This window comes from Spinacia oleracea, chromosome 2 (genome assembly GCF_020520425.1).
Source record: "Spinacia oleracea cultivar Varoflay chromosome 2, BTI_SOV_V1, whole genome shotgun sequence".
Classification (NCBI taxonomy): domain Eukaryota; kingdom Viridiplantae; phylum Streptophyta; class Magnoliopsida; order Caryophyllales; family Amaranthaceae; genus Spinacia; species Spinacia oleracea.
Window position 1 is genome coordinate 86,916,789 of NC_079488.1, and position 26,318 is coordinate 86,943,106.

The following is a 26,318-nucleotide window of genomic DNA, read 5'->3' on the forward strand; positions in this document are numbered from 1 at the left end:
TAAACATACTCATATTTTCTTATGTGCTAATAATATATAATTACGTAATGGACGTTATTTTGTTTAATTTACATTATTCGTTACATTGTTTTGTTCAAGTAGTACACTATTTTGTTCAAGTGGGATTTTAATGTTTACAAAAACATAGTAGCTGATGGAGACAAGAACTACTAGGCTTACTAGGCTAGACTTTTTTTTGTTTATATTGTTTTATGCAATCCTTTTTTTTTTCTTTCGTTCTTAAAGTCTGTAAACATTATAAACGATTAATATTCTTAACTACTAAGTTTATTACAATTTATTAATTAAAAGGGGTTGCATGTTGAAGAACGTAACAATTTACAGGGGTGACAAGAGCAACCTAAAAGCATACCTATAATCCTATTAACCCAACACGCGTCCCCCTTCCCCCTAACCTAAAAAGTAATCATGTCAACTTTTACAATTCTCAAAAAAAATGTAACTTAATGCACATTATACAACAAAAGATTTACGTATATATTTTCAATGGTTATAACAGTTAAACGAAATTGCAAATACGATACAATGAAATTATATTTGAAAAATGAAAATAAAAACATGGGATTTGAAAAGTTTGTACAACTAACTCTTGCGTTAAAAAACGAGCCATGCAGATTTCTTACTCTACTAAATAAATTGATTAAAATATTTAACTTCTCAAGTAGTCCAATTTAAATCAACAATATAAATAGCCTATCAACTCTTACTCTCATTCTTTAAATATCCACTCTTCTCAAGTTCAGATTTAAGAAATGGTTTTGGATGAAGGCTCATGATGTCTTTTACAACGAGATCATTTTAGCACACTACATTTTCCCGAGGTTACGGCCCGGGAGGGGAAAATCATAAGGGTGGTTTGCAAGGATTGGAAAAAGATTTATGAAGACGATGGTTTCGGAGAGTCGTTGAAGCACTTGTTTGATGAGGATTAGGGTTTACAGTAAAAGTCTACTATCTAACATTTTGTTGATCATAAATATTAAGATGATTTAACTTACATAGTCTAATCGATACTAATTAGTATTTCAGAAGGGTTTAGATTAATAACTTTGTATGACCTCAAGTTTTTTTTTTTTGTACGATATTATTATGTCGAAATTGTGTACACAATTATGATATCAAAACTAAATACGGAGTATGACTAAGGCCTTATAATTACTCGTTGATTTCTTTATTATATTTTCAATTATTCTTTTCATGTACCCCAATTTAGTATGTTTTGACGGATTTTTTTTTTTATTAAATATTATAAAAGTTGACACGATTATTTGACGAAAACATATAAAACAACTAAGAAATGTGTACAATTGTGTGGTTTAAATATTCATTTGGTCTTTTTTATTAACCACCTCTCTATACAATACTTCAATATTTAGAAACAAACTAAAAGGAAGCTCGTAATTTCAGTTTAAATAAACGAAGATCGTTTAACTACAATTTTCAATGACAATAGCCAATGACTTTGCCTCATTGTGACAATTTTGTGGTTTAAATATTCATTTGCCTCTTGTCCTGGGTTCGATCCTACGCAAACAAAAATATTCATTCCAATGGAAAGTGAGGCTGCCGTTAGCGTGAATGATCCTTCGTTGGATATAGCTAATGATAGTGAAAAAAAATCCCAATATTCCTTCAAAAGACAATGAAAGCGTCAATGATACCTCGGTTCATTCTACTGAAAATGTGAGATCGGATGATCCTCTTGTTGATCATACGAATGCAAATGAAACTGAAAATATCACTAAACAACAATCAACCCAGCACCCGATCAATGAACCTCGTAGAAGAGTTAGGCCACCTGCTGAGGGTCAGAGTAAGGCCAAGAGAAAGCCTGGAAAGGCTTGGGTTCAAGGCGGACCAGGGAGACCACCCAACAGAGTGAGGGGTGGTGCAAATCCACGGGAGAAGGTATGATATTCAAATAATTTGAATTCGACTTAAAATTGGTGATGTATCGTGACAAATGTATGTTGTTTTGCAGCACAATTCTTTAAGGGCGTACCCTGGTTTAGTGGTTGAAATGGTGAGTGGCCTAAGTAATGTACGTCGTGAGTTGGTGGAAAAGGCTGGTTTTGGATCTATCTTGAAGCTATTTATCGACAAAGTAGATAGGTCTTTTTTGTCTTGGGTAGAGAGCAAGTGGGATTGGAAAAGGAATATGTTACTCATTCGTGATGACTATGAGTTAGTCATAGACAAGAGGATGATATTATGGATCACCGGACTTCCTAATGGTGAGTACTATTTCCATAAGCGTAGAACAGATGACAAGGAGACGCAGAAGCTGTACAATGAATATATGACAAGTAAAGGAATTGCTTACAACAGCGTCTACAAGAAATGTTTTGTTGAAGAAGACCCTACTGCCTTCATCTGACACTTCATATTATTGACGTTAGGTTGCCTATTTTGCGCAAATACTTTCAATTCAATTACCCCAAAGCTGTTGCCTTTTCTAGTGAGTACTTATATGAGGGACCCAGATAGATGGAATTGGTGTCGTTTCTTACACGAGTGGATGGTTGGTCAAGATGGCAAGAAGGGAAGGCCTAGCCCGTTTGTTGTGTTGGTAAGCATTTGCCCCATTAAAATTTGTACAATGTAAATAACATTTATGTTTTTACAATTCATCCATTTTCTCGCAGTTTGCTTATATATACAGGATTAAATATCCCGAGGCACGAAGCAGGTGGAAAACAGATGAACCACGTATTTGTGCGTGGCAACCAGATGACATTGAGAAGCTGATAGAGCTGGACATGGGTCCAGACGGACAGTTTGGGTACGCAGAGGTAACCAAGCTCTACTAATATAGTATTATCTTTATAACTAGTATTACTGTATTACTAACATGTTCAAATGTAGGTTGTGCGTGATGTCGAATACGGAAAACCATACCCTGGAGGTGCACCCAGGAAAGAAGTAGCTCCATGGAAATTGCCGAAGGTAAATGAAATTCCTCCGGTTCGGATAGCAGCTGACCCGTTTGATGATGGTCCGAAAGAAGACCTTCGTCATAGGAGGAGGAAGATTATAAGAAGAAGGGACCATCTCAAAACGTCCAAGGGTCAGACATCCACTGCGGAGGAGCAATCAAAAACAACGCTGCCACAACAAGCAACAAATGCTCCAGCCTATTCGTCAGCACTGGATGCGGGTCAGACATTCGACACAGGGGAGCAATCAGATTCAACCCTGCCACCAAAGGGCAAAAATGCTTCATCCTTGGATGTTAGTGGAGAGGATGGTGACGAAACTGAGTCGGATGAGGACTGGCCTCTTTGTGCAGCAGTGGGAAATAGGACGAGGGTTGATCCTACACAAAAGAAGATTTCTGATATTATTCTCCAGATGAGGAAATTTGGTGACCAAATTCTTTTCCAAAAAGAAGAGGTGTATCTTGACCGGGATATGCTTTACAACTCATTCAAGATAAAAGGAGAGGTTTCAATGGAGGTAACAAAATTCATTATCAATTGTTTTTTATGGGTGAAGTTTAAATAAATACATCTCTAACTTGCTTCTATCCTTCCTACTAGGTGATGACTGCTTGGTGTGGTTGTTTGAACACCGACCTCCTTGAACAGACATTGAATGTTCACGTTCTCTCGCCGGAACTCTTGGTGAGCATTCATTTTTTGATTATCCAGGTCTTGGCTGAAATTTCCAGTGACATTTTCTCACTAATATATTTTTTCATATTAGTCCGAAATTGCAAAGGATGATGTTTCTGTAGAACAAGAGAGGGAAAACAAGGAAAAGCTAGCCACCTATTTCAAGACTGAAGTAGAGAAGGGTGTTGATTTTAGCAAAATGAAACAGGTAACTATTTATTGTATTTGTATGTGTAAATAACCTCTAGTATCAGCGTCATGATTTCCCTATTATTTTTGCAGCTATTCATACCAATTTATCGAAAGGATCATTGGATTGTCCTTATGATCACTAAGATAAAAGATGTACCCACTTTGGAGTTGCTTATTTATGACCCAGGCGCTAAGAATCCCGTACACGTGAAGAATGATGAATCTTTAGCCAATATGGTGGTGAATCTGGTAAAAATCGAAACCTGGTAATGTATGATTAATCTTGTACTATGATTTTAATGTTTTAATAATATTTTTTCTCCTGTATACTGTCTAGGACCCTCCCCTAAGTGCAATGGGTAACACATTCGGATCAGGAAATCGATTGTTTTATACAGTAAATGGAGAAATTATGTTGTATGATGGATCATCTAAGCAAAAAATCAAGCAAGACGGGGGCCTGATGTGTCTGGTGTTCTTGCTTTCGGCCTCAGAGAATGTCGCAGAGTGGTTCAAGGTACTTATAGTCAGTTATGTATTTAAATTGGTCTATTTGATATAACAATGACAAGTAATCCATCGTTGTGGGAATGTTGTGTGCTGCCGTTTCAGGTTTATAGAACAAATGTCAAGCAGGTTCGCGCCTACATCCTTGGACGTCTACTTGGACACTCGAACAACGAGAAGAGTTAAAAGAAGTTCTAAGGATTGTCTCAAATGCTGCTGGATAGGGATCAGATTTAAAAATTACAAAACAATTTCTATGTTTTTGTTGCACTCTGGATATTTTGAATTTTACTCATTTTGGGTCAGTACTTTGACATTTTAATGTGATTGCAATCGTCTAATTTTGGGTCAGACAAAGCGTTTAATTTATAACATTTTGACGTTTACTTTTAAAATTCTCTTTTCGTTATATATTAAAACTATAACATCTTATAAAGTTTACAAATTGACAATATAACATTGGCGAGTGAGTAATTATATCTTATTTTAATAGAAAAAGAAAAAGGGAAAAATAATGCACGTAAACAGTTCCGAGTACGTTATGTCGATGGAGAAAATTTGTGTGTGAAATTGGTAAAACATTTTAAACTATGCAAATATGTATTCAACTCATTCAATATATCGTCACAACAAATAAAATAAGGTTTTATCGATTCCAATAAGTATTGTGATACAAGTTCGAGGGTCAACGATAGAAAACGACGCTACATTGCCACGAATCTAGTTTTACTATCATGAATTGTGTGGCTTCTAGTATCAACCTTTAAAAAACACAATTGTTTTACGACGTAATTCAATTGGCACCAACGACGGAGGCTTAAGTACGATATTAATTCGAAACAGCCAATGGCTTTGCCTCACCGTCAACTTGGTCACATTACTTGCCTCATAATAGGGCGCGCTTTACTCTATCGTCACGGGTTCGAATCCACGCTTGAACATAACAGCTCCCCCCCCATCCCTTTTCATTTTTTAAAATTCTCTGCAGTCTTTTCTACTATTAGCATTTTTTTTTTTACTATTTTGTTTTATATAAACACACAACAATTGTTTTACGATTTAATTCAATTGCCAAAAACGACGGAAGTTTAAGTACTATATTAATTCGAAACTGCCAATGGCTTTGCCTCACCGTCAACTTGGTCACATTACTTGCCTCATAATAGGGTGCGCTTTACTCTATGGTCACGGGTTCGAATCCACGCTTTAACATAACTGTTCCCCCCCCCCCCCCCCTTTCCCTTTTCATTATTTTTTAAAAATCAATGCAGTTTTTTCTAATATTTGCAGTTTTTTGGTAGGTTTTTGGTTTATATAAAACACACACACAATATTCACTACTCTTATTCCTGTTACAAATGTTTTACTCCGTATCGTTAACAACGAATAAATATGAAATTGCAATCCATGATCAGATTTATAAATAAGTTCAAGTTACATCTTTGCATTAAAACCTTGATTGCATATAGAAAATAATTCAATTAACGTCTTTAACTACATTAAAAAAAAACATGCATCACAGTCTTGTGCACCATGGGTAACTCTCAAGATTACTGAATGCTTGTGAATTATCTTGAGAAAAGTTGATTTGGGACCCTTGAGGAATATCTTCGAACAAAACTCCGTTGTTCAAGCCCGTATCCAGATACGGTCCTGCCACGTTATTTGCGTGGTCACGCCTAGCACGATAACTAGGAATGTTACCAAATGCGGAGGAAATTAGCGCCTGAAATAATTATATAAGAAAAATAGCCAGACATACAATTTAATAATATGGTGAAAAAAAACAATTACAGTTATATGTTTCATAAAAAGTAATTACCTCTTTCGCGGCTAATTCCTCTTGTGTTGTTGTTTGGTTCTTCTTCGACGGCCCAACAGCACTTTTATCAAAAGCAGTATTTCTTTTAGTCTTTGCCCTTCCAGTATGCCTTTTATCAACCGGGGTCTTTAAGACGTCTTCGTCAACAACCTCCTCAGCGTTCCTCAAAAGAGCCCTTTCGTTGAATTCTCTTGGTCGTAGCCTACGACGACCAAACACATTACGGGCATCGAGATCCCACCAAAGTATTGAATCGTCACCCGTGTCACCCGTCTTCCGTATTCCGATTGCATCCTCCATTTAAGACGAACAACATCCATAGCCTCTTTGTACAATTTCAAAGCTTCATCACTACGCATGGCCATCTCATACAGGTAATTTTGCCTTTGTGACAACTCTTTGGCTTTCGCTAACCGAGATGACTCTAATGGGTCAAAGTAAGAAACCTGAAGACTTTCATACGACCTCACTTGTTTCATCCAACGTGGTTAAATGTATTTTTCAGGAAGAACTTGAAAATCTTCAACATCCATTGCCTTCAATATGTGCCTACATAGTATGCCCGTGAATTCAAACAAGTTGCACGAGCAATGTAATTCACCCTTAACCTTATCCACTTTGACGTTGTACTGTTTGAACCTTTTCCGCCAGAATGGGGATGTCAATTTCTCATCTGCTCTATAGAATGACACGGTCCCGAGAGCATCGATTTTAGTGACATTAGTGTGCATCAACCCCTTACGCTCTGCCACCACCTCCGCAAACTTCTCATTAGTGTACGACTTAACCAGCACATATTCAACTAACACACTCTTATCCGGCTCAAGACGGGGAATCTTATCAATGCTATCATAATTATCCTGCTTCTCTTCCTCAGCTTTAATCCTCATGCACCACTCATAATTTTTAATGAACAAAACCAAACCGCATTCTAAGTTAACATGAGTTTTGAAGAATCGGTTCATACCTTTACTTCTTTGTGTAGAAGACATACCAGCCCAAAACTTTCCTCTGTTGTACGCCGGAGCCCACTGACGCCTCAGTTCGTATGCATCCTTCATCCACTCAGGACCGCTTAGACGGTATTCTTCCATCACATGACACCATGCTTCATCAAACTCGTCAGGATCAAGCAAATCATGTATGGAAGTACGTATTAGGGTATCAATCTTCGGCCAGTCCTTACGACTACCAAGCGCTTTCGTAGCATTTTGGAGCATGTGCCATAACACATAGTCTGTGCGGCATGCCAGGGAATACTTGCTTAATTGCTTTACCTATTGCCCTGTCTTGGTCCGTTAGGATGCCTGTAGGAGCCTTACCCATACACTTCAGGAATTCTTCGAACACCCAAACAAATGTTAGCGCATCTTCGTGGGATATAAGTGCTGCCGCAAATATAATTGACTTTTCATGGTGGTTTACACCAATAAATGGTGCAAAGGGCATACGGAACCTAGTACAAAATTTTTAAGTAGTCAATTAAAAAAATATACGTAAAAAAATAAAAATACCGATTACAAAAATTATAATTATATAAATACTTGTTGCATGAAAAGGTTGTATCGAATGTGATTACATCTCCAAAATACTTGCATGTCCCTCTACTTCGCGCATCGGACCAAAATGCGTTTGTAAATACACCTTCATCGTCTTTTTGGATGGAGCAATAAAATTCAGAATTCAATTCCCGTTGCGCTTTAAAATATTGATCTAATCCTGCTGCATCAGAATCCTTAAACCTAGACTTACGACGTTCAACACTTATCGCATTCCTAAGGTCCCTCTGGTTGAATGCGATATTGTCAAACCCACCCTTTTCAATCAATTGAGTACCATAGTTTTTGCTAATGCTAACACCACCCATGTCATTAATCATCTCTCTTTTAAACGTCGTACTATCAATATTCGTATAGTTAACCATCATTCTACTACAATCTGGATTTAGAGCATGATTGTGTTCCAACTCACACTTCAATATGGTAAATTTATCGTCTTTAATTTTACCATAAACGAACATTTTACAACCAGTTACATTGGACCCAACGTTCGTGCCTCCCTTCTTACATTTTAATCTTATTAATTCCATCATGTGAGGCTTTGGCTCAAGATCTCCAGTACCTTTCCTATTCACTCCAATAGCCTTATACTCTTGTTTCAAATTATTACTTTTCATAAACATCTCAAAACCTTCCTTAAACGCATACATATTACAAAAATCGAAAAATTCTTGACCCGTTGAAAAGCACATACCTACGGTAGGGGGATTGGAGTTCTTATCAGTTGCACCGGTATCCTCATTACAATCTTCAATTGTTACAGTTTCATTAAGGTCTATTCCTTCCATGGCTCTAGCCTACAACACTGTAATATTTTACAACACATTACTAAAAACGTGATACATTTAATATTTAAATTAATATAACGAAACATATTTATTATTACTATAATACGTTCTACATTAATATAATGACGACATTTTTTATAATTAAAACGAAACGCACTAATTATAACTAAAACCTAGTTAATTGGTTTTTCAATATACTACGTACTACAAGTTTAATACTACGTAACTATAAACCCTAAAATAATAACACAACTTCGTAATATCCGCCCAAAATTCACGAACTTAGATCTGATCAGATAACATGCATTCAGTAGTAATCACAAAATCATAACTTCATCAAAATAATTTCAAGATTTACAGTAACAAGATAAAACCCTAAACTTTGTTGAAAAAATTACCTGCAACAATTTGAGCTTCGTCTTCAATGAAAATGGGAGTTAGGAACTGGTTCAACTTCATCTTCAAAAACCAGACACCCAGCCAAAAATAGTTGAAGCTCAAATCTGAATTTTTTGGTTTTTTTTATTTTTTTATTTTAAGGAAGGCGAGTGGGAAAATTTTGGGAGGTATTAGGGCGGAAAAAGTCCCACTCAGGATTAGTGAATGGCGCAATCCTTCCCAATTTCCCCCCCATGTTTTAACCCATCTCCCCCCAAAACTGAAAAAAAGATTGCTGATTTGGCCCAACCAAATAACAGGGTATGATGATTCAACATACACCCAATGTATGTGTATCATCTTCCCTCTGATAGTGGTCTTAGTAGAGAATAACCTAGGATTTTTCCTTTTCAAAAAAATAAAAATAAAAATAAAATAAAATACACCAAACCAACTACTCCGTACGAGTCTACGACTCTACGAGTAGTCCTTTTCAGAGTATTCCAAAACTCAAGTTAAACCGCCTATACTTTCAAGTTCAAATTTTTCGTTTGCCCCCAGTTTCTCTCTCATCAACTCTCTCTCTCATCTCATCAACTCTCTCTCTCATCAACTCTCTCTGTCTTCTGGCTCTCACAAATCTTGTGTAAATTTGCGCCGATCTCTAGGTCACATTTCAAGTTCAATCGCTGGTAATCAGTCGAAAATGGAGGATCTCGAAACGGCTCGGATTGATGCTGTAACGGATAGTTTCTCTCTCATTGACGTTTCCGCTTCCGATGATGATTTTCTTTTGGATTCTTCCTCAGGTCAATTTCTTTAATTTGTTGGATCCAATATCTTTTATTTGCAAGCTTGTTTGAAATTTTGCTCAAGCGTTGCTGATTTCTTTGTTCATAGTTAAAATTTTAGAATTCCTCTTTTTCGTTTACCCTAATTGCTGATTCTATTCTTTAAATTATCGCGCAATTTTATAGCTAGTGCACTAATGATGAACAAGAAAAAAGTGATTGATTGGTATAAATGAGTGCCCTTTATTATAAGAAATAAGCTATTGTTTTATGGCGCTCAGTGTTCGGAAATTAGAGTTTTGAAATTTGTCGAAAAGGTTTTGATGATTATTTGAGTGGATATAAACATTCTCTGGTTATAGTATAGCAGTAGCAAGCCCGCACCATGATAAGTTCAAGAAATTATTTGAATTCCAAATTCTGTAAGCTGCTGTTTACATTGGGGAGTTCGTTGTGAACTCTCCAAATTCTGTAAGGCAGTGCAAATTACATCCAAGCTTAGGTATGTATTAATCCTAGCATCTGAATTCTGGAATTAATATCACATATACAGAAGTTGTTACATTGTCCAAACAAAATTGTCACATTTTCTAAAAATGCAGGGGTTATGATTGGTTTTATTATTATAACCTTATGATGGAGTTATCGGGAGAATATGAGATTGATCAAACTGCTAGGACTACTTATAGAGTTTCTTCAATTGAAATTGTGTCATTCTCAAATTTGAAGGGTTGGGACAATGTGACTATTATTTTCAGATTGAAATATTTAATGGTGGAGTATGGACTATGTAAAACATTTTGTTTTGGAATGTTTGACATGAAACATTTGAATTACTTATCAAGTGATTAAAAGAAATGCATCCTTGTAAGTTGCTATTCTTATTTACTTTTCTATGTTGAGGGTTTCCGCTTTCTTCCATGGTAATAAGATATGCTGTAAATGCTATCTATACAATGGTACTTCCTGCTACTCTTGTAGTCTTGTCTGAACTCCAACTTATTTCAAGACTATTGTCACCTTTTTTAACCTCTTAGCAAATGAGCTACTGAGCTACCAACAGCATAAGTTGCTTTGTAAGTTACTGGAAGTGGCGGTAAAACAAGCTTCTATAGACTTCCGAAATATTTCCAAGCAAAAGAACACATGTTTTTCTGAGCCGGAAGAAGTGATGCTTTCCCTTCTACAGAAAAATTAACGTGACGGAATTTGTATTGTGAGATAAAGTATATTTTTAATGATCATAAAGTTTTTTCTCATGGAGTTAGTAGTGCTCCTATAGTCCTATCTGTTTCAATGTAATTCTACTTGTGCTAGGCAATACTAGTCCCCCAAGATGTTATTTTTTTCTGCCTTCTATTTATTTTTGCAATGGTTCTTATCAATTACAAAGCACTATCTTTATTGGGCTTCTTCATGATAATATTTTCGAAATTATTAATACTGTTGAATCTGAGATAAACTTATCAGATTCCCTGACTTAATATATTTTGAAGTACTTAGTGTCATTGTCCAATTATTTGTTTAAATCAAAACTAAGATACAATGGCGATTGGCATTACATATACTTACAGATATCCTCTTGTTTGGTGGGAACAGAACCAAGCATAGTAGACAATCCAGGTCACACAGGAGTAACTATAAACCCACCGTCTGATTCTTTGGCTTTTCATAGACCCAGGAAAACTGGCAAGTGTAACCTGCGCAAAAGTTTGGCTTGGGATAGTGCATTTTTTACAAATGCTGGTATGTGTTTATGTTTGATATAGATGGAGTTCTATTCCTTAACTCGGTTGTTTCTTCCTACATTGAGATGACCTATTGTTCTTCGTGTCCACAATTGCAGGAGTTCTTGATCCAGAGGAGTTGTCTAGCATAATGGAGGGGGCTGAGACGGGTGTGAATCAAAGTCCTTTTCTACCCGGTATCCAAGAGGAATTAAGAAAATCAACTGATTCGGTCTCCACTTTTCAGAGCGATAATATAGAAAGTCTCGAGGCTGATCTTTTCTGTGATATAAGAGCTTCAATTCAAAGATGTAGCAAGTCTTCCACTAAAGAAAATAGTTCTGGATCTAAAATCCATAGAGAAGCACCCAAAAATGGAAGTTGTAAGTAACATGCTGCGCTCTTTCTAGCATATCATATTAGCATCGGCGTTTATGCTAGAACTCAGCATTCCAACCATCTTGAGTACAAGTTAGTTGATGGGAATTATGCTAGAATAATTTTCCTTGCTTCATTTGACACATTGGAGTTGTGGTTAGGTGGCATTGCGTTTCTAGTTGTCTTTTCATATCTTCTAGTTGGACGTAACATGATATGTGTAGGCGTGTAGCATATCATATTAGCATCTAATGTTATGCTAAAAGTCAACATTTCAACTATCTCGAGTACAATTTAGTTGAGATCATATCCCTTGCCTCATCTGACATACAGGAGTTGTGGTTGGGTTGGCATTCATCCCTTGTCGTCTTTTCATATTTGTTGTTTTAGGGTTGAAATACTTTTTCTTGCCTAGATTCAAGTCACCTTTGTCCTTGTTTCTTATAGTGCACTTACAACAATGGAAATTCTTTAGGGAAGAAACCTTAAGGTTAGAATCTCGCCTTTTATTTTGGCCGAAAGAATTAATCCAACCGTAGAATGGGGATTGAAATCAGAATTTGGCAATAAAGTTTTTTATTGTTAATATGAACTCTAATTTGGGTCCACATTCCACATTTGTGGGAGACTGTGGTCATATGTTGAAATTTGTGTTGGGTTTAGGCATCCTAGGTTCTTGTGCATTCTGCTAAATTTACAGAGTTGCAGCATTCCCTATAAAAAATAATGTTCAATCATGTTCCTGTTGTTGTTCCGTGAAGTGTACTGAATGAAGATAAAGTCTGAGTTGCATCTACACATTAAGAGGCATGATTTTTCAGATTTACCTGTTTCAGTGTTTTGTTATTTTCTATTTGAATGCTCTTGTATACCGGCTGATTGGGCTCTTAACACTTCTGAAGGCTGAAATGTCTTATAACCTTCTATCTGCTGTAATTTGAACTGTGCTTTAGTTTTCTTCAGATTTACATGCTCTGTAGATTGTCATGAGCAAACTGACCCTGTCAGTGGCAGGATCCTCATTTTTTTGGGGGCGATGAGCCACAAGGGAAATATAAATTATGGGGGAGGGGGGATTCGAACTTGATACCTATTTTACAGTGGCAGGATCCTCAATGACTGCTAATGTTTTCCAACTAATTGTGTTTGTTGTTTTCTCCAGCAACAAAGATTGTTGAGCCTTCTTCTCACAAAATGGTAAGCTGAGCTGCCGAGCAATCTTTAGTGTCTGTTTTTCTGGTAATACTCATATTAGGTGTTTTCTGATTCTTGTAGGCAAAGCCCAAATCAGCCTCCAACAAACTTAATTTAGGTGTACAAGGGCCTATGAGAACATTGAAGCCTGGTTCTAAGGCATGTAAATTCCTCGTTGCATCATCTATATGCATATCTTCATTATCTTTATGTTTTAGCTGCACGCCATTTTAAGCAATTTTTAGCATTGCGGAAATCTGGAACATAATCTTAGTGTCTCCACTTGCTAAATGTCTGTTACTCCTTTCCGTCCCTGAAAATTTTCACATTTGGTTTTTGCACAGAAAATAAGGTAGTAGATAGACAGAGAAAAGTATGAGAAAGTATGGGGGGTTAGGACCTTATAAGGTTTTCTTGAAATGTTAAATATTTTCAGACATCTATTTGAGGAACTTGTGTATTATTTTAGGGATGTAAGGAGTATTTCCTAATTTATAACTGTGGTTTGCCTTTCATTTTACTGATAAATCACTCCTTTAGAAATGTACTTGTGCTAGCAACAATGTAGCTAAATTGACTTTAGCATTTTATTTGTTAGATAAAGCCTCCTGTCAACCGTAGCAGAGAGCCTATCTCATTGCTTTCCAGGCCACTTAAGCCAGCTGGTGGACCAAGTTTGCAAGTACCAGAAACTACCAAGAGGATGTCAGTTGGTGCCGGCCGTGTCAAACCAAATGTTAAGGCTGCAGTAAATGCGAAAGGTAAAATTACTTTTCTACTCTACCAGCATGTCAAAAAGGAGTTTATAACTCAATTAAGTCTGGTGTCAAAAGGTGCAGGTAATGGATCTCCATTGCCAGAGGCTTCCAATCAAGTTGGTTCAAGAAAGCCTGTGCCCAAAGCTCCGACTTTGTCCAAAATTTCTGCATCTTCTTCAGTATTGAACAGAACCGCAACACGTAGTTCACGCTCATCATGTGACAGCTTAAGTAGCTCTGCATCTGAAGATGTTCAAAAATCTCAAACAGGTGTTTTCAGAAAAAAGATGGACAAGAATGTCAATTTGCCACCTGGTTCCAAGACCAGAACCTCAACTAAGGTTGTAGACAAGGTTAATTCTCAGAATAAGGGGTCTCATCTCTCAGCTTATATAAAGTCCTCATCGAAGCTCTCCTCTAGCATATCACCTGCAAGCTCTATTAGTGAATGGTCCACTGAGTCTTGCTCTTCAACAGCAACAGTTAATCAGAAGCAGTTTGGATTAATCCCTTGTCCCCCTTCCTCACAAGATGTTACTGCTGATAGCAATGTTTCACGAAATCTGAACAACCTATCTAGTGACAGAGCTTTGGGTGACCATGAAAATCAGGTACCAGGGATTGTTAGCCAACCTGCAAAGCAACCTTCAACGGGGAGTGTCGTGTCTAATACTCGTCCAAGTTCCGCTAAACCATCAGGTCTTCGAATGCCATCACCGAACATTGGTTTTTTTGATGGGGTCAGTTCTCTAATATGTCATATTTTTCTTTAAGGTTCTGAAGCCTAGCCTGCTGCTGGTTTTGGGTAGTGAGAAAAGCCAGCAAAATGCAACTTGTTGAGCGAGATGTTTACATAATTTAAAATCTGTGTTATCAGTGTTTATATACTCTGCATTCATGTGCATCCTTTACATTATTTTGCACAGGTAAAAGCTGGTGCTAAGACTCCTACTAGATCAGCCTTGCCGAGCAGCCTTCCTAGATCAGCAGCAGGAACATTCAGCACTTCTGGGGCTACAAGCAAGACAAGGCTTGGCATTAGTGCTCCTAAAATAACAGCAGCAGCAGCTGCTGTTGCAACTGTCAAGCAGTTAAACATTGATGCACACCTCAAAACAACTACAACAAGGACTCCTTTTACAATAAAGAATGTATCTAATGTGGTTGAGGTGAGAAACTCACCACCTGGATCAGCCACCGAATCATTAGCGTGATGTTATGCCTTCTCTAAAGAATTCTCAAAAGGGGAATAGCTAACACTTGTTGTGTTAATGTGGCTTGCCATGTTATGTTCCAAGGTACATGTACTTGGACCTTACTAGTTTCACATTACATTCTTGCTCATTTACACTATACGTGGGCAAGTGAAGAAGATTACTGTCATTAACATATTGGAGGATAATTTATACATTTGTGGCATATGTCGCATAATACAATGTCTTGTGCATAATGATCGCTATGACTTCCTTTGTTGAGGATAATTTTGGATGAAGGCATGAAGCCTTTTTCGGTTGGTCTTAGAAATTCGTCTGAAGTAGCAGTATTAGTTTGTATCTTTTTATTCATAACCATCTCAAGTTTTTCGTTTAAGTGAAGAAATTTCAATATTATACTAGCAACTGCCAACTACTTTCAGATTTCAGAGTAGAAGAATCTTTAACCAGAGGCAAATAATCGCAATTACTAGAAAGCAAGGGTATTGAATTATTGATAACTCTATACCTGTACTTTGTCAGGGAAGGAAGCCGCAAGTTTTTGTTTTTATGAGATCATCTCCTTCGTAGTAAATGTCATTTTATGCGATAAATGTTGTAGACTTATCTATTACTCCCTCCGTCCCTTAATACTCTCATTGTTTTGCTTTTCGGGTTGTTCCTTAATACTTGCACCGTTTCTATAAATGGAAAAATTTACCAATATTATATTATTTCTCACACTTACCTACTAACCACCTACATCCCTACTCTCTACAAAAAATCATTTAAAAATTGTTACCACGCTAAGCATAAAGGGTGAATTCAACCATTAGCTCAAGAATGAATTTGTATTAAGCTAATTGAAATAGAATGATTAGAATTAACTATACAAACCCTCTGTGATGTCTCGCTACAGATTTTTATCCTCCCAACAGTATACACGATTACAAAGCCATATTCTACCAAAAACATAAAACAGATTCTAGAAAAAAGATTATTTTAGAGCAGCACAGAAGTTATCATTTAGGACCAGCCTTACTTTTGACCTTTCTTCCACAACACCCCAAACTTCTTCAACACGTTACCATTTTTCTTTTTGGATGAGTCGTCATCCATGTCATCTGAAAGAGGAGAATCCATCTTTGCAGCAAGAGTATTATAGGTGCTATCAAGAGAAACTGTACGGTCAACAAATTTTCCAGTTGAAAGCATATTGGCAGCTGCTTCAGCTGCCTTCCTCCATTGGTCTGATTGAACCTTCAATCTCCTAAGCTCAGCTTCAAGTTCTGCATTTGCAGTTTGCGCTGCATCTAGCTGTTCAGCAACTCTTGTGGCTCTCTGACTACTTTTATCTGCCTCCTCAGTTACGCATCCAAGTTTCATCAACGCATCACTCTCTGCAGCCTTTGCTGCCTCTGCTAAAGCAGCAGCCTCCTGGTTTACTTGGCTTCTTCTCTCTTCTCTCCTCTGTATATCCGCTTTTAGCATCTCATTCTCCTCTGTGGTATGCTGTAATTGAGTCTCCTTGTCCAACAAAGCTTCCTTTAGATCCTGGATATCTGCCTTCAACTTCTTAAGCTCAATCTCAAGTTCTGACTTTTTCGGGCTTGTCTCATTTTCCTCAATTTTGATGATTAGCTCTTTGTTACTTTCTGATAAATTCTTTATCATGGTTTCTTTACTCATCATCTCTGATTTCACCTCTTCAATTGCATCCTTTGCTTTCTTCAATTCTTGCTCTAAACCAGCCTCCTTAGTACTAGAGTCTGACTTTGCCCGCTCCACTTGATCATACGCATTTCTAATTTGCAATGTGCTCTGGATATACTGTTCCTCGTATCTATTTTCGGAAGCTTCTAACGCAGACTTTAGCTGATCAATTTCTAGTTTTAAAGACTCGATTTCAGCTTTGAGCTCACTGGTATCATCTTTCTCATCTTCACCATCTTCCTTAGGCATGATCTCTCCTGATGAATTTTGGCTCCTAGCTTCCAAATCATCCATGAGTTTCCTGACCATGTTCTCTAATGATGTAACTTCAGCTTTTGACTGCTCTAACTCTGACACTAAACTATTATACGCCTCCTTTGCCTTGAGGCCCTCAGAACGCAGATTCTCTGCACCTTTTATGGTTTCCTCTAATTGCATGTGGGCCTCTCTAGCCACTTCCATTGCGTGAGCTTCAGATCCTTTGCAGTCGTTAAGCTGCTTTCTCATATTTTCAACCAGTGAAAAAGTTTCGGAAAGCTCTGCCCTTAAATGTTGAATCTCAGCATGTGCTGTTTCTGCATTCATACTCTGGGTTGCTTCAGACTCAGCTACCCTTTCAAGCTGTCTTTTGAGTTTTTGGATCTCATTCAAGGAAGAGGCAAGTGCAGCAGAATCCATAGAGTGCTGCTTTTGGATAGACTCAAGCTCAGATTGCCAAACTCGGTCGCGTTCTTGGGAGAGTTTGCGAAGTTCTTGAACCCGAGAATCCTCACAAGTGGAAAGCTGCATCAACTGCTGTTGAGACTCTTCAAGCCTTGCTGACATCACTGAGAGCTGTTTCTTTGTTTCTTCACACTCTTGCTGGGCACGCCACTTTACTGCTTCAGATGAGATCAACTGGTCCTTTGCCCTCTTAAACTCATCTTCGAGCTCAGCAAGCTGAGATTGTACCTCTGACAATTTGCTGGGGGTATGCTTCTGGATATACAAAATAGATATCAAATGATGACTTTGTCAATGATAGGAGTTATGCAGTGAAACTACTTAACTGTAGCAATTAGACGCGGAGGATGAATCCTGTTTAAGCCTTCACCTATCATGGTTTCTCTTTCTGTTTTTCTTTATCCCCATCCGCCAGTTTATTAGGTTTTAATTTCACGTTGAACATTTTATTAATGGAGAGTTATACAACTACCTTCAAACATTACAAACAGGAAGGAAGCAGACATATTAAGACAATTGATCAAGTTTATGCAAGAATCAAACTGCATCATCTGCTTGGTGGGTTTCAAAAACTGAAGTAGGCTAAGTTTTTCCAGGTAATGGGTTGTTGAAAGTGAAAACAAATAAAATCCAATTCTCTGAACTGCGTTAAATCAACAGAAGCTGATGAATAATTACAACATTTAACACTAATCCCAGAGATACTTTAGGGTGTAGCTATTTTGAACTGCTAACTGCAAAAAATTAGAGACAATTTCAGTTTATTAAACTCATTCGCGGATTAGATAGACTACCTCAGTCGTTGGGGTTCGTGGTGACCCACGTTCCAAGGCTTTAGGACTCCTTTTTTTGCTCAAAGAATTTGGAGAAGCAATTGAACCAGAACCTGATCCGGCCGTTTTGAGCTGTCGAGCAATCCGAATTGTCGTGGGAGATGACTTTTGGGAAGATTTCGTGGAAGGAGAGGTTCTCTGAAGCACTTCTGATGAGCCATTCCTACTATCAAAAAATAATAATCAGCATTCACACAAGTATAAGCCAGTGGACAAATTCCGGTGGTCTTAGCAAGAAATAACTTCGTTTTTTTTCATCATTTATTTTTTGACGGTGCTGCAAAGAACGGCCAGTAAATGCAAACACTTAGATGAGCCAACAGTTTTCTCTGCCAAAACAAAAACTAATTCATAGTTAATATGTTTCCATATGACCGAATATTTCTTCTCTAGGTGTGAACGGCAGAAGTGTCACAAAAACAGGCATCCTTTCCTGTCACTAACCCTATTCTATTTTCCAATATCACAACTATTTAAAGGCCTGCAAAACAAGAGCAAAAAGCTAATCTCTAGATAGTCTCATATGGAAGTTAAGAGAGCAGAAAACTTAATTAAGCGTAAGACATGGTGGATATGTTTTCTCTAGGGGTCAACTGTTGAAGTGTAAAAAAAAAAGCCTCTTTTCTTGTCACTAACTATATTCTTTTTTCTATTATGCAACAATTTTGAGGCCTGGAAAACAAGAACAAAAAGCTAGCTGCTCATCGCTAGCTTCATAATTCAGTTCCAAGACATAATAATTAGGTAACTTGTAAATAATCATATCATAAACAGCAGAAATGGCATCCTTCTTTTTCATTAGTCTAGGTTGAGGGATATGGGTAACCAAATCATATTTAGGTAAACATGCCAGATGTGCCCTACAGGCAAACATTATCAACAGTTAAATTATGATTCCACATTGAAGTTGAGGACAGTACTCACTTGATCACTAGCATAAATTCAAATACATTTAAGTAAGCTGGCAAAACACTATACAAAGAAATCGAACATACATTTTACCACTTCAAATGCATAGTCTTGAGCTATGAATCAGTACATACTACATAATCTCGAGCTACAAATATCATAAATGAAATCGCAAGAAGTAGAAGGTGAGGGAAGCAGCTAAACAACATGAGTAAAATTTAGAAAAGCACAGATAGTTGCTAGTATGGCTTAGGAGTTAAACATAAAGAGGACATTACCTCGCTTTTGGAGTCTGCATATTTCACCCTCTCTTATAAGTAACAAACAAGAAATAACAATGGTAAAGTTATTCTTCAATGCTGCTTCCCTGACCCACTCACGCGCATACAGACACAAGTACTGTCAGAACTCAGAAGACCTCTCTGAAACAATACATGTGCAAAGAAGAAATGAAATGTTGATCAGAGATACCCAACACTTAATGAGTATTTTTCACAACACAAATCAAAAGCAAAACTAACAACAACAATACAAACAATCCCTTCAAAGGAACTCCATTAAACATTAAACAACCGCCACTTCTACCAAAACCCACAACAGAAAACATATTAAGAAAGCAAAACAAAATGATCTGTTGCTATCTCAGAAAAAAGAGAATCACAACACTATTACATAATTAAACAAAAGCAATCCCCAGAAACCACATTTGTACGTTTCTCTTTCTTTTTCTTTTCCTTCTTTTCACTCCAGTCCATAAACTGTTTTCTTTTCTTTTTTGATTAATAATAAGTAAAGCAAAATTCTGTTTGTGGGTGTACAGGGAGCCACCAAAGGGGAGTCATGTAGTCGGAATTAAAACTTTACCAACTAAGCTAGATCGCATACACCAAATTAAAGTTAATTACACAACTGTTCTTACAAAACATTATTTAAAGCTAGCAGGCATAAGTAACTAGGAAGCAAAGACACAACAACAACAACAACAACAACAACAAATAAATAAATAACAAACCAAATCTCTTCTACACTACGCAATGCATTTGTATATTTGGAACCCCTGTTTATATATATTGCCGGTTTTATTTTCTGGGTCAACTTCCCTCCTTCTCTAATTCAAAACATCGAGCCTAGATCTAAGTGAACTAATCGAATAAAAATTAGTCCGTATGATCTAAAATATACAGCAATTAACATTAACACTAAATACAGGAGAAGATTATTAAAAAACTCCCCATTTCCTACCTACACTATTATAATCTCCCAAAAAAAAAGTAGAAAACTGGGTATTAACCAAACGAGGGTAGTTCGTCAAAGTCTCAGATCAAATCCCGTATACATTCACAGCCTCCTTATACCCGTATCCACCCAGATAAACGGGGTTTTCATAAGAATGCAGAATGCAGAATGCAGAATAGACAACTGGGTATTTGAGCTAACTAGGTAAAATTCCGTCCACATCACTACCCTCCTCCGTGTACCCCTCATCCACCTAATATAAATGGGGTTTTCATTAGAATGCAGAATGCAAAAGAGAAATGTACCTGCAATATGAGCAAGGTGGTAGAACAATATGAGCAGCAACTGGCAAATTAAAAGTAGCTTATTTTGAGAAAAATGGGAAAATGGGGGGAGTTGAGAGCTAGAAAACAAAACCCTAAATGGGGAAAAAGATGAAGGAAAACGGTTAAGGTTGTAAATAAGCATTCTTTTTGGTCGAGTTGCTTGGAGTTTTGCAGTCTCCAAAGCAGAGCAGTTTTTTTTTTTCTTTTTTTTTTTTGTTGTTCTTTCCTCTCCTCTGACAATGACAGTGTCACAGTTGACTGTCGTGGGGAGGAGACTAGGAGAGGAAAACAAAGGTCGGAACAAGATTTTGGAGGTCCTCATGCATATCACAGTAAAATACTCCTTCCGTATACTCACTCCGTATTTTAAAAAAAAATACACGTTGAATGTTACGGAGTACTTAGTTTTAAAAAATGAGTTCAATTTATTAAAATAAGATGAAAGTGAGATAGTGGATGAATTATTTATCACAGTAAAAAGATAATGTGAATAAGTGTGCCCCCAAAAAGAGAGAAATATTAATATACTGAAAGTGGGGACCAAAAATATCAAAAAAAGTAAATGTATCTCTTTTTAAAATACGGCCGTTTAAAGAAATATCAAAAAAGAGAAACATTGAAAGAAATATTAATATATTGAAAGTGGGGACCAAAAAATATCAAAAAAAAAGTGTATCTCTTTTTAAAATACGACCGTTTAAAGAAAGTTGTATCTCTTTTCAAAATAAAGAGAGAGTACAAAATAGGGGGAAAAAATTGAATGGTACTTTTTTCAAAGAAATGATAATCCCGTCGTTCCTAAATATGTGTCACTTATGACGCAAAGGCTTTGCTTACCCTGAGGGTAAGTGGTCCCTGGATTCCCCTGCCCTTTCATTGGACACGTCCACATCAGCTTAGCCACGTCATCCCCAAATTTTCAAAACCAAATTTTAGTTTGATTTTGAGTTCGAAATTCAAACTTAATAAAAAAAAAATTGTTGATGAAATCGGTTCCTCATGTACGGTTTCTACACTATTCCATATGATATCCTACAAGAACGGAGTGTTTCTAAATGTAAAATTATAAAAACCAATTTTATTTTATAAAAATCTGAATTAATTTTATATTGATTTCCATAAATTAATACCTGATTTATTTCATCAACAAAAATACGACAGGTGGGACTTTCATGAGTTCCTTGAATTTCTTCAAGCTATCATTTGTTGTTTAAACATGTAAGAAACAACACCATAATAAGGAAGTATCTAGTATTTACGATAAGAAGATACAATACCCCTTTTTTGATTTTCAAACAGAAACATATTATTTTTCACTAAACATATATGAAATGGGAAAAGAACATTTCAGTTTCATGATTAATTATAATTACCTCAGCATCTTTCGCTTCCTCTGGTGCAGACTTCCCTTCCTCGTTGATCTGTTTTGGATCTTCTAATTCAGTCTCCATATCTCCAGATTCATCATTCCCAAACTCATTTGCAATCTCCATCACATCCGCAAACGGATTGTTTGACAGATCAATTTCCCTTTGTACAACAACACAAATTTCAATTTAATTTCCCTTTTTACAACAGGAAACCAAAAAAATTACATTTCAATTTCCATTAATTTAACAAAATAACTTGCAAGAAAGTTTCCAATTAATAATAGCACACACCCGGCTATTAAACCATCAACATTTAAAATTAATGCCAGAAATTACATGTAAAAAATTAAAGAGCAATATGTGAAAACACGATTCACACTTACATTTGATTTAGTTTTACGGTTTTTTCATGAAATGCCCATGAGGTTTGCAATAATGCATCAAATACCCTCGCGTGTTTCGAATCACATAATATACCCCTATTTATCCATATTGTTCACCAAATACACTTAGACTTAACGGACGTTAGTCCTCCGTTAGCTATGTTTTACCATTTTACCCATAGTGAAGGACATAAACTACAAAAAAATCATCTTCTACTGTTTCTCTCTCCTCTCCCCTGTTCTTCCTCCTCTCGGCGGCCGATCTCCTCTCTCTGGTCACCGGCGAGCCTAATTCGCCGTCGAATTGCAAGGATTTCATCTGCCGTAGGTAAAGCTCGTCGGATCGTGTTGTTAACCTTTCTCCTTTTGAGGTGGTCTAATTAATAGTTTTTGGTGTTAAATGATTTTTGATTCTTGAGTTTTTCCCCAAATTATAGGGTTTCTTGAAGATTTTTGAGCAATTTCATGTTAATTGCAAGAATCTGAAAATTGGTGATAGATTTGTTTCTGCGTTCTTCGGCGTTTTGATCGAAGGATTGACCGGATTTTGATCGGAGGTTGGTCTGTGGTTTGGTTGCGATTCTTGGGTTCGTTGTTGAGCGAGGCATCTTATTCCTCAGTCGGCAATTCACCTCTACAAACTCCGAAGTTCTCCACCGTCCTCCACCCCTGGTTGAGCGGAACTCGGAACTGTTTGACTGAGATGGATCTTGTCTTTGCAGTTTACAGTGTGGCATTCCCAATCGAAATCTGCATACCTTGAGGCGTTTGGTTTGTCACCAAACCTCCGTTGCTTCTGCTCTGTACTACTAATTTTTAATTTTCTATTCGTAGTTTCGTGACATAAAACGAAGAACTACATTTGAACTGTTTGTTGTCTCCGTTGTATATTTGTCATAGTATACGAATATATTATTTTGGATGTTTCTCTGTGGAATATGATGACGGTATTTCTTGAAGCAAGAGATTTAGATAAATAGTTTCTATCTTTTGTGAATTGATTCATACTGAGGTTAAAGTGGACTCTATAATGATTATGAGCTTGGTTTCCACATGTATTCAGATAAACAGCACCTCTGTCACTAATTCTGTATTGGCGTTTGTGAATAAGAATGGTTTTCTCTAAGAGAAAACTGTTTGTAATGTTTATAGATTTGTATGCAACATGGGGGATATTCCCATAGCAAGGAAAGTGTTTGAGAGTTTGCTGGACAAGGCCACTGTCTCTTGGAGTATAATAATAAATGGGTATGGATTACATAGAGACGGGGAAGGTGCAATTTCTCTTTTCTCAGGGACGGAAGATTATGGAATAAAGCCTGATAACATTACATATCTTAGTATCTTATCAGCCTGCAGCCACGTACTTTGTATATTATTTTGTATATTTGTCATAGTGTATGAATAACAATTAGCAGAGTGATGTTTTGTGTGTTCTGATCTGTATTCTGTTTTGCAGCCACGTATGTTTTGTTGTTCTGACAATTAGCAGAGTCATAGTATACGAATAACAATTACCAGGAGTATTTGGAAATGAATTGAGTATTAAGAATATCTTGTTGGACGAAAGCCTCACTCCAAAACTCAGCAACTACTCGATTCAGGCACAACAAACATGGACCAGCAGTGGGAATCTTGCTCTTAACAGCGAAAATCTTGTATTGCATTTGTCCACTTAGAAATCGGTTTATGTAAAGCCGTTAAATTCAAATACTTGGAATTTGGGTATTTGGTGCAACTTAGTTTACAAATAGGTGTATATTATGCAATAAGTTTATAAATAGGGGCATTCTGTGAATTATAAACATGACTTAACGGAGGACTAACGGAAGGTCGGATTAGGGGTATTTGGTGCAAACTTAGGTAAAAATAGGGGTTTATTATGTGATTCGAAACACGCGGGGGTATCTGGTGCATTATTGCAAACCTCGGGGGCATTTCATGAAAAAACCGTTAGTTTTACTGTAGCTTGTAGCGGTGGTAAGTTCAGCTTTTGAAGGTCGGTCAGTGGTGACAATTAGTAGAAGGACGGAGGTTGAAGTCGGTTATGGTGTGAAAGGAGAGGGAGAGATGAATACAGTAGAGGGAAGAGATGAATAAAGGAAGATGAATATACATTGAAAATTTGTAATCATAAAGTCCAACTGATAAAAGACAACTTAATGTAGCTAACTGACATTTTACATAACCAATGCACTTTTCCTTTTGTTGTTATTGAAACAAAAGGAAAAGTGCATTGGTTATATAATACCCCCTCTTTTTAATTTTTTTTTTTTTTAATACGACCAATAATAAAATCCTACTTCAAATATTTTGTCAATAATAGAAAAAAATAAATTTCGTAATTGATAGTATTTTTTTTGTTACCGTGTGCTTTGGTTTATGAACGTAACCCCTTTTCAATAAACTACTCGATTACACAAGTAAACCGATAATTCGAGTCAATCCAAATCCGACTTGATCAAAGTTGCTAAGACTTATATTGGGTACTTTTAAAATGTAAAGATACATATGTTTTTCAAACATAATTTGGAATGACGTATTATTAACGTAACAATAATAAAACTTCCTTACAACTGAATGAATGATAATTTGTTGCGATAAATCTTGGTAACTCTACTGATAATTTAAGTAATATAATGTAATAATACGTAATATAATTTAATTAAATTACTAATAATTTTAATATAATTTAAGTAATATAATGTATTAATTTCATGTTGCGTATAATACAAGGTTCGTATTTAGTGCAAATCTACAATTGCATTTTTAAAAACACAAACCAACAAGCCAACGCATAAATGCAATTTTTTTTCACAAATGCCAATGGCTTTGCCTCACTGTCAACTTGGTTTCACTGCTTGCCTGAAAATAGCGTTGCATCTCTCACTATGTCACGGGTTGGATGACTGGCTTTGGCATATTTAGCTTCCCTTACCCCCTCCCTTCCCCCCCTCTTTTTAATTTTTTTTTTAATACGACCAATAATAAAATCCTACTACAAATAAATTCCTACTACGAGTAAACCGATAATTCGAGTCCGTCCAAATCCGACTTGATCAAAGCAAATAAGACTCGGATCAACTAACTAAATTGGGAAGTTTAATTTTTAGGTTAGGCTTGTAATATTAAATGTTTTATTACGAGTAATCATAAAATAATAAAAAAAAACATAACAATTTTTGTAAATTTTTTCCAATTGCACACACCTAGCCTTAAGTGGTAGACTATAGATCTACCCTACTAGTCTACTAGTAGACTTACACGCCTAAGATAAAGCAATCAAGTGCTACACCTACTTTCACACTTTCCCACAAGAGCATGCAAGTCTTTTCAATTCTCCTTACGGTACAAGTAATCATTTTTACCAACAACATTTGAAATATATCATCTCTCTGTTTTTTTTATACAAATCAATCTGTTTTTAATATCACTCTGTCATAATTTAACACAAACAAAAACAACAACAACAAAAATAGGCTGGGCGGATAAATAAAAGGTGAAAGGTAGTCCAAGAGTAAAAAAATGAATAAAGCTAAACACTTCAACATTACCTTACATCACTTCAACACTTCACATCTATAAATACTATTTCCCTTCTCCATTTTCAAACCACTTTCTCCATCCTTTCTCTTCAAAAAACACTAAATTCCTTTCTATATTTTTTATTCCAAACACATCTTTGAGTAAGAAATCTAGCAATGGAGCCATTTTATTTTGTAGCAAACATAATTTATCTATTTACCTCATATGGAAAATTACCAATTTTGTAAGTGTGTTTAGTTTATTTTTTTTAACAAAAATTCATCAATTGCATGTTTAATTTTTTTCGAAATTCAATTTAATTTAATGTTTTCATGTTTAGTTTATTACATGTTTAATGTTGTTCAAAATTCATTTTGT

The 26,318-nt window shown here is 36.4% G+C and overlaps 4 protein-coding genes across 7 annotated transcripts; 2 read left to right on the forward strand and 2 right to left on the reverse strand.

The window, feature by feature from the left end:
* Nucleotides 1-2,491: 2,491 nt before the first annotated feature.
* Nucleotides 2,492-4,674, forward strand: LOC130467609 (uncharacterized). The gene is made up of 8 exons (XM_056836165.1): nt 2,492-2,590; nt 2,667-2,813; nt 2,887-3,477; nt 3,561-3,644; nt 3,727-3,843; nt 3,918-4,076; nt 4,165-4,344; nt 4,440-4,674. Exons 1-8 carry the CDS (start codon nt 2,492-2,494, stop codon nt 4,518-4,520), a joined length of 1,458 nt encoding a protein of 485 aa, XP_056692143.1. The 3' UTR covers nt 4,521-4,674.
* Nucleotides 4,675-6,644: 1,970 nt separating this feature from the next.
* Nucleotides 6,645-8,503, reverse strand: LOC110803902 (protein FAR1-RELATED SEQUENCE 5-like). Its single transcript, XM_022009440.1, has 3 exons — nt 7,701-8,503; nt 7,479-7,612; nt 6,645-7,393 (listed from the first exon to the last, which is right to left on the reverse strand). The coding sequence occupies exons 1-3, from the start codon at nt 8,501-8,503 to the stop codon at nt 6,645-6,647; spliced, it is 1,686 nt and encodes a 561-aa protein (XP_021865132.1).
* An 897-nt stretch (nt 8,504-9,400) lies between these two features.
* Nucleotides 9,401-15,253, forward strand: LOC110803917 (uncharacterized). Of its 3 annotated transcripts, none has more exons than XM_056837206.1 (8): nt 9,401-9,690; nt 11,247-11,418; nt 11,519-11,782; nt 12,940-12,974; nt 13,053-13,130; nt 13,570-13,732; nt 13,805-14,469; nt 14,656-15,253. In XM_056837206.1, exons 1-8 carry the CDS (start codon nt 9,661-9,663, stop codon nt 14,941-14,943), a joined length of 1,695 nt encoding a protein of 564 aa, XP_056693184.1. In that variant the 5' UTR covers nt 9,401-9,660; the 3' UTR covers nt 14,944-15,253. The 3 variants fall into 3 exon arrangements, with proteins under 3 accessions (XP_056693184.1, XP_021865151.1, XP_021865150.1); XM_022009459.2 differs by having other exon boundaries at nt 11,272-11,418; nt 13,811-14,469; XM_022009458.2 differs by having other exon boundaries at nt 9,402-9,690; nt 11,272-11,418.
* Nucleotides 15,254-15,754: 501 nt separating this feature from the next.
* On the reverse strand, nt 15,755-20,919 carry LOC110803910 (interactor of constitutive active ROPs 2, chloroplastic). 2 transcript variants are annotated; one of them, XM_022009449.2, is made up of 4 exons: nt 20,642-20,919; nt 19,379-19,522; nt 18,153-18,354; nt 15,755-17,613 (listed from the first exon to the last, which is right to left on the reverse strand). In XM_022009449.2, the coding sequence occupies exons 2-4, from the start codon at nt 19,396-19,398 to the stop codon at nt 15,961-15,963; spliced, it is 1,875 nt and encodes a 624-aa protein (XP_021865141.1). In that variant the 5' UTR covers nt 19,399-19,522; nt 20,642-20,919; the 3' UTR covers nt 15,755-15,960. The 2 variants fall into 2 exon arrangements, with proteins under 2 accessions (XP_021865141.1, XP_021865139.1); XM_022009447.2 differs by having other exon boundaries at nt 18,153-18,357.
* Nucleotides 20,920-26,318: the final 5,399 nt, after the last annotated feature.

Excerpts from the sequence above, each read along its gene's own strand:
- LOC110803917 (XM_022009458.2), top strand. The coding sequence starts at position 9,588 with ATGGAGGATCTCGAAACGGCTCGGATTGATGCTGTAACGGATAGTTTC. Across the intron at positions 11,419-11,518 it reads TGCATTTTTTACAAATGCTG|GAGTTCTTGATCCAGAGGAG; the intron begins GTATGTGTTTAT and ends CCACAATTGCAG. Across the intron at positions 14,470-14,655 it reads ACATTGGTTTTTTTGATGGG|GTAAAAGCTGGTGCTAAGAC; the intron begins GTCAGTTCTCTA and ends TATTTTGCACAG.
- LOC130467609 (XM_056836165.1), top strand. The coding sequence starts at position 2,492 with ATGAGGGACCCAGATAGATGGAATTGGTGTCGTTTCTTACACGAGTGG. Across the intron at positions 2,814-2,886 it reads GACAGTTTGGGTACGCAGAG|GTTGTGCGTGATGTCGAATA; the intron begins GTAACCAAGCTC and ends GTTCAAATGTAG. Across the intron at positions 3,844-3,917 it reads ATTTTAGCAAAATGAAACAG|CTATTCATACCAATTTATCG; the intron begins GTAACTATTTAT and ends TTATTTTTGCAG.
- LOC110803910 (XM_022009447.2), bottom strand. The coding sequence starts at position 19,398 with ATGCAGACTCCAAAAGCGAG. Across the intron at positions 18,358-19,378 it reads ATGCAGACTCCAAAAGCGAG|TAGGAATGGCTCATCAGAAG; the intron begins GTAATGTCCTCT and ends ATTTTTTGATAG. Across the intron at positions 17,614-18,152 it reads CACGAACCCCAACGACTGAG|AAGCATACCCCCAGCAAATT; the intron begins GTAGTCTATCTA and ends TTGTATATCCAG.
- LOC110803902 (XM_022009440.1), bottom strand. The coding sequence starts at position 8,503 with ATGGAAGGAATAGACCTTAATGAAACTGTAACAATTGAAGATTGTAAT. Across the intron at positions 7,613-7,700 it reads ACAACCTTTTCATGCAACAA|GTTCCGTATGCCCTTTGCAC; the intron begins GTATTTATATAA and ends ATTTTGTACTAG. Across the intron at positions 7,394-7,478 it reads AGAATTCCTGAAGTGTATGG|ACTATGTGTTATGGCACATG; the intron begins GTAAGGCTCCTA and ends CATGCCGCACAG.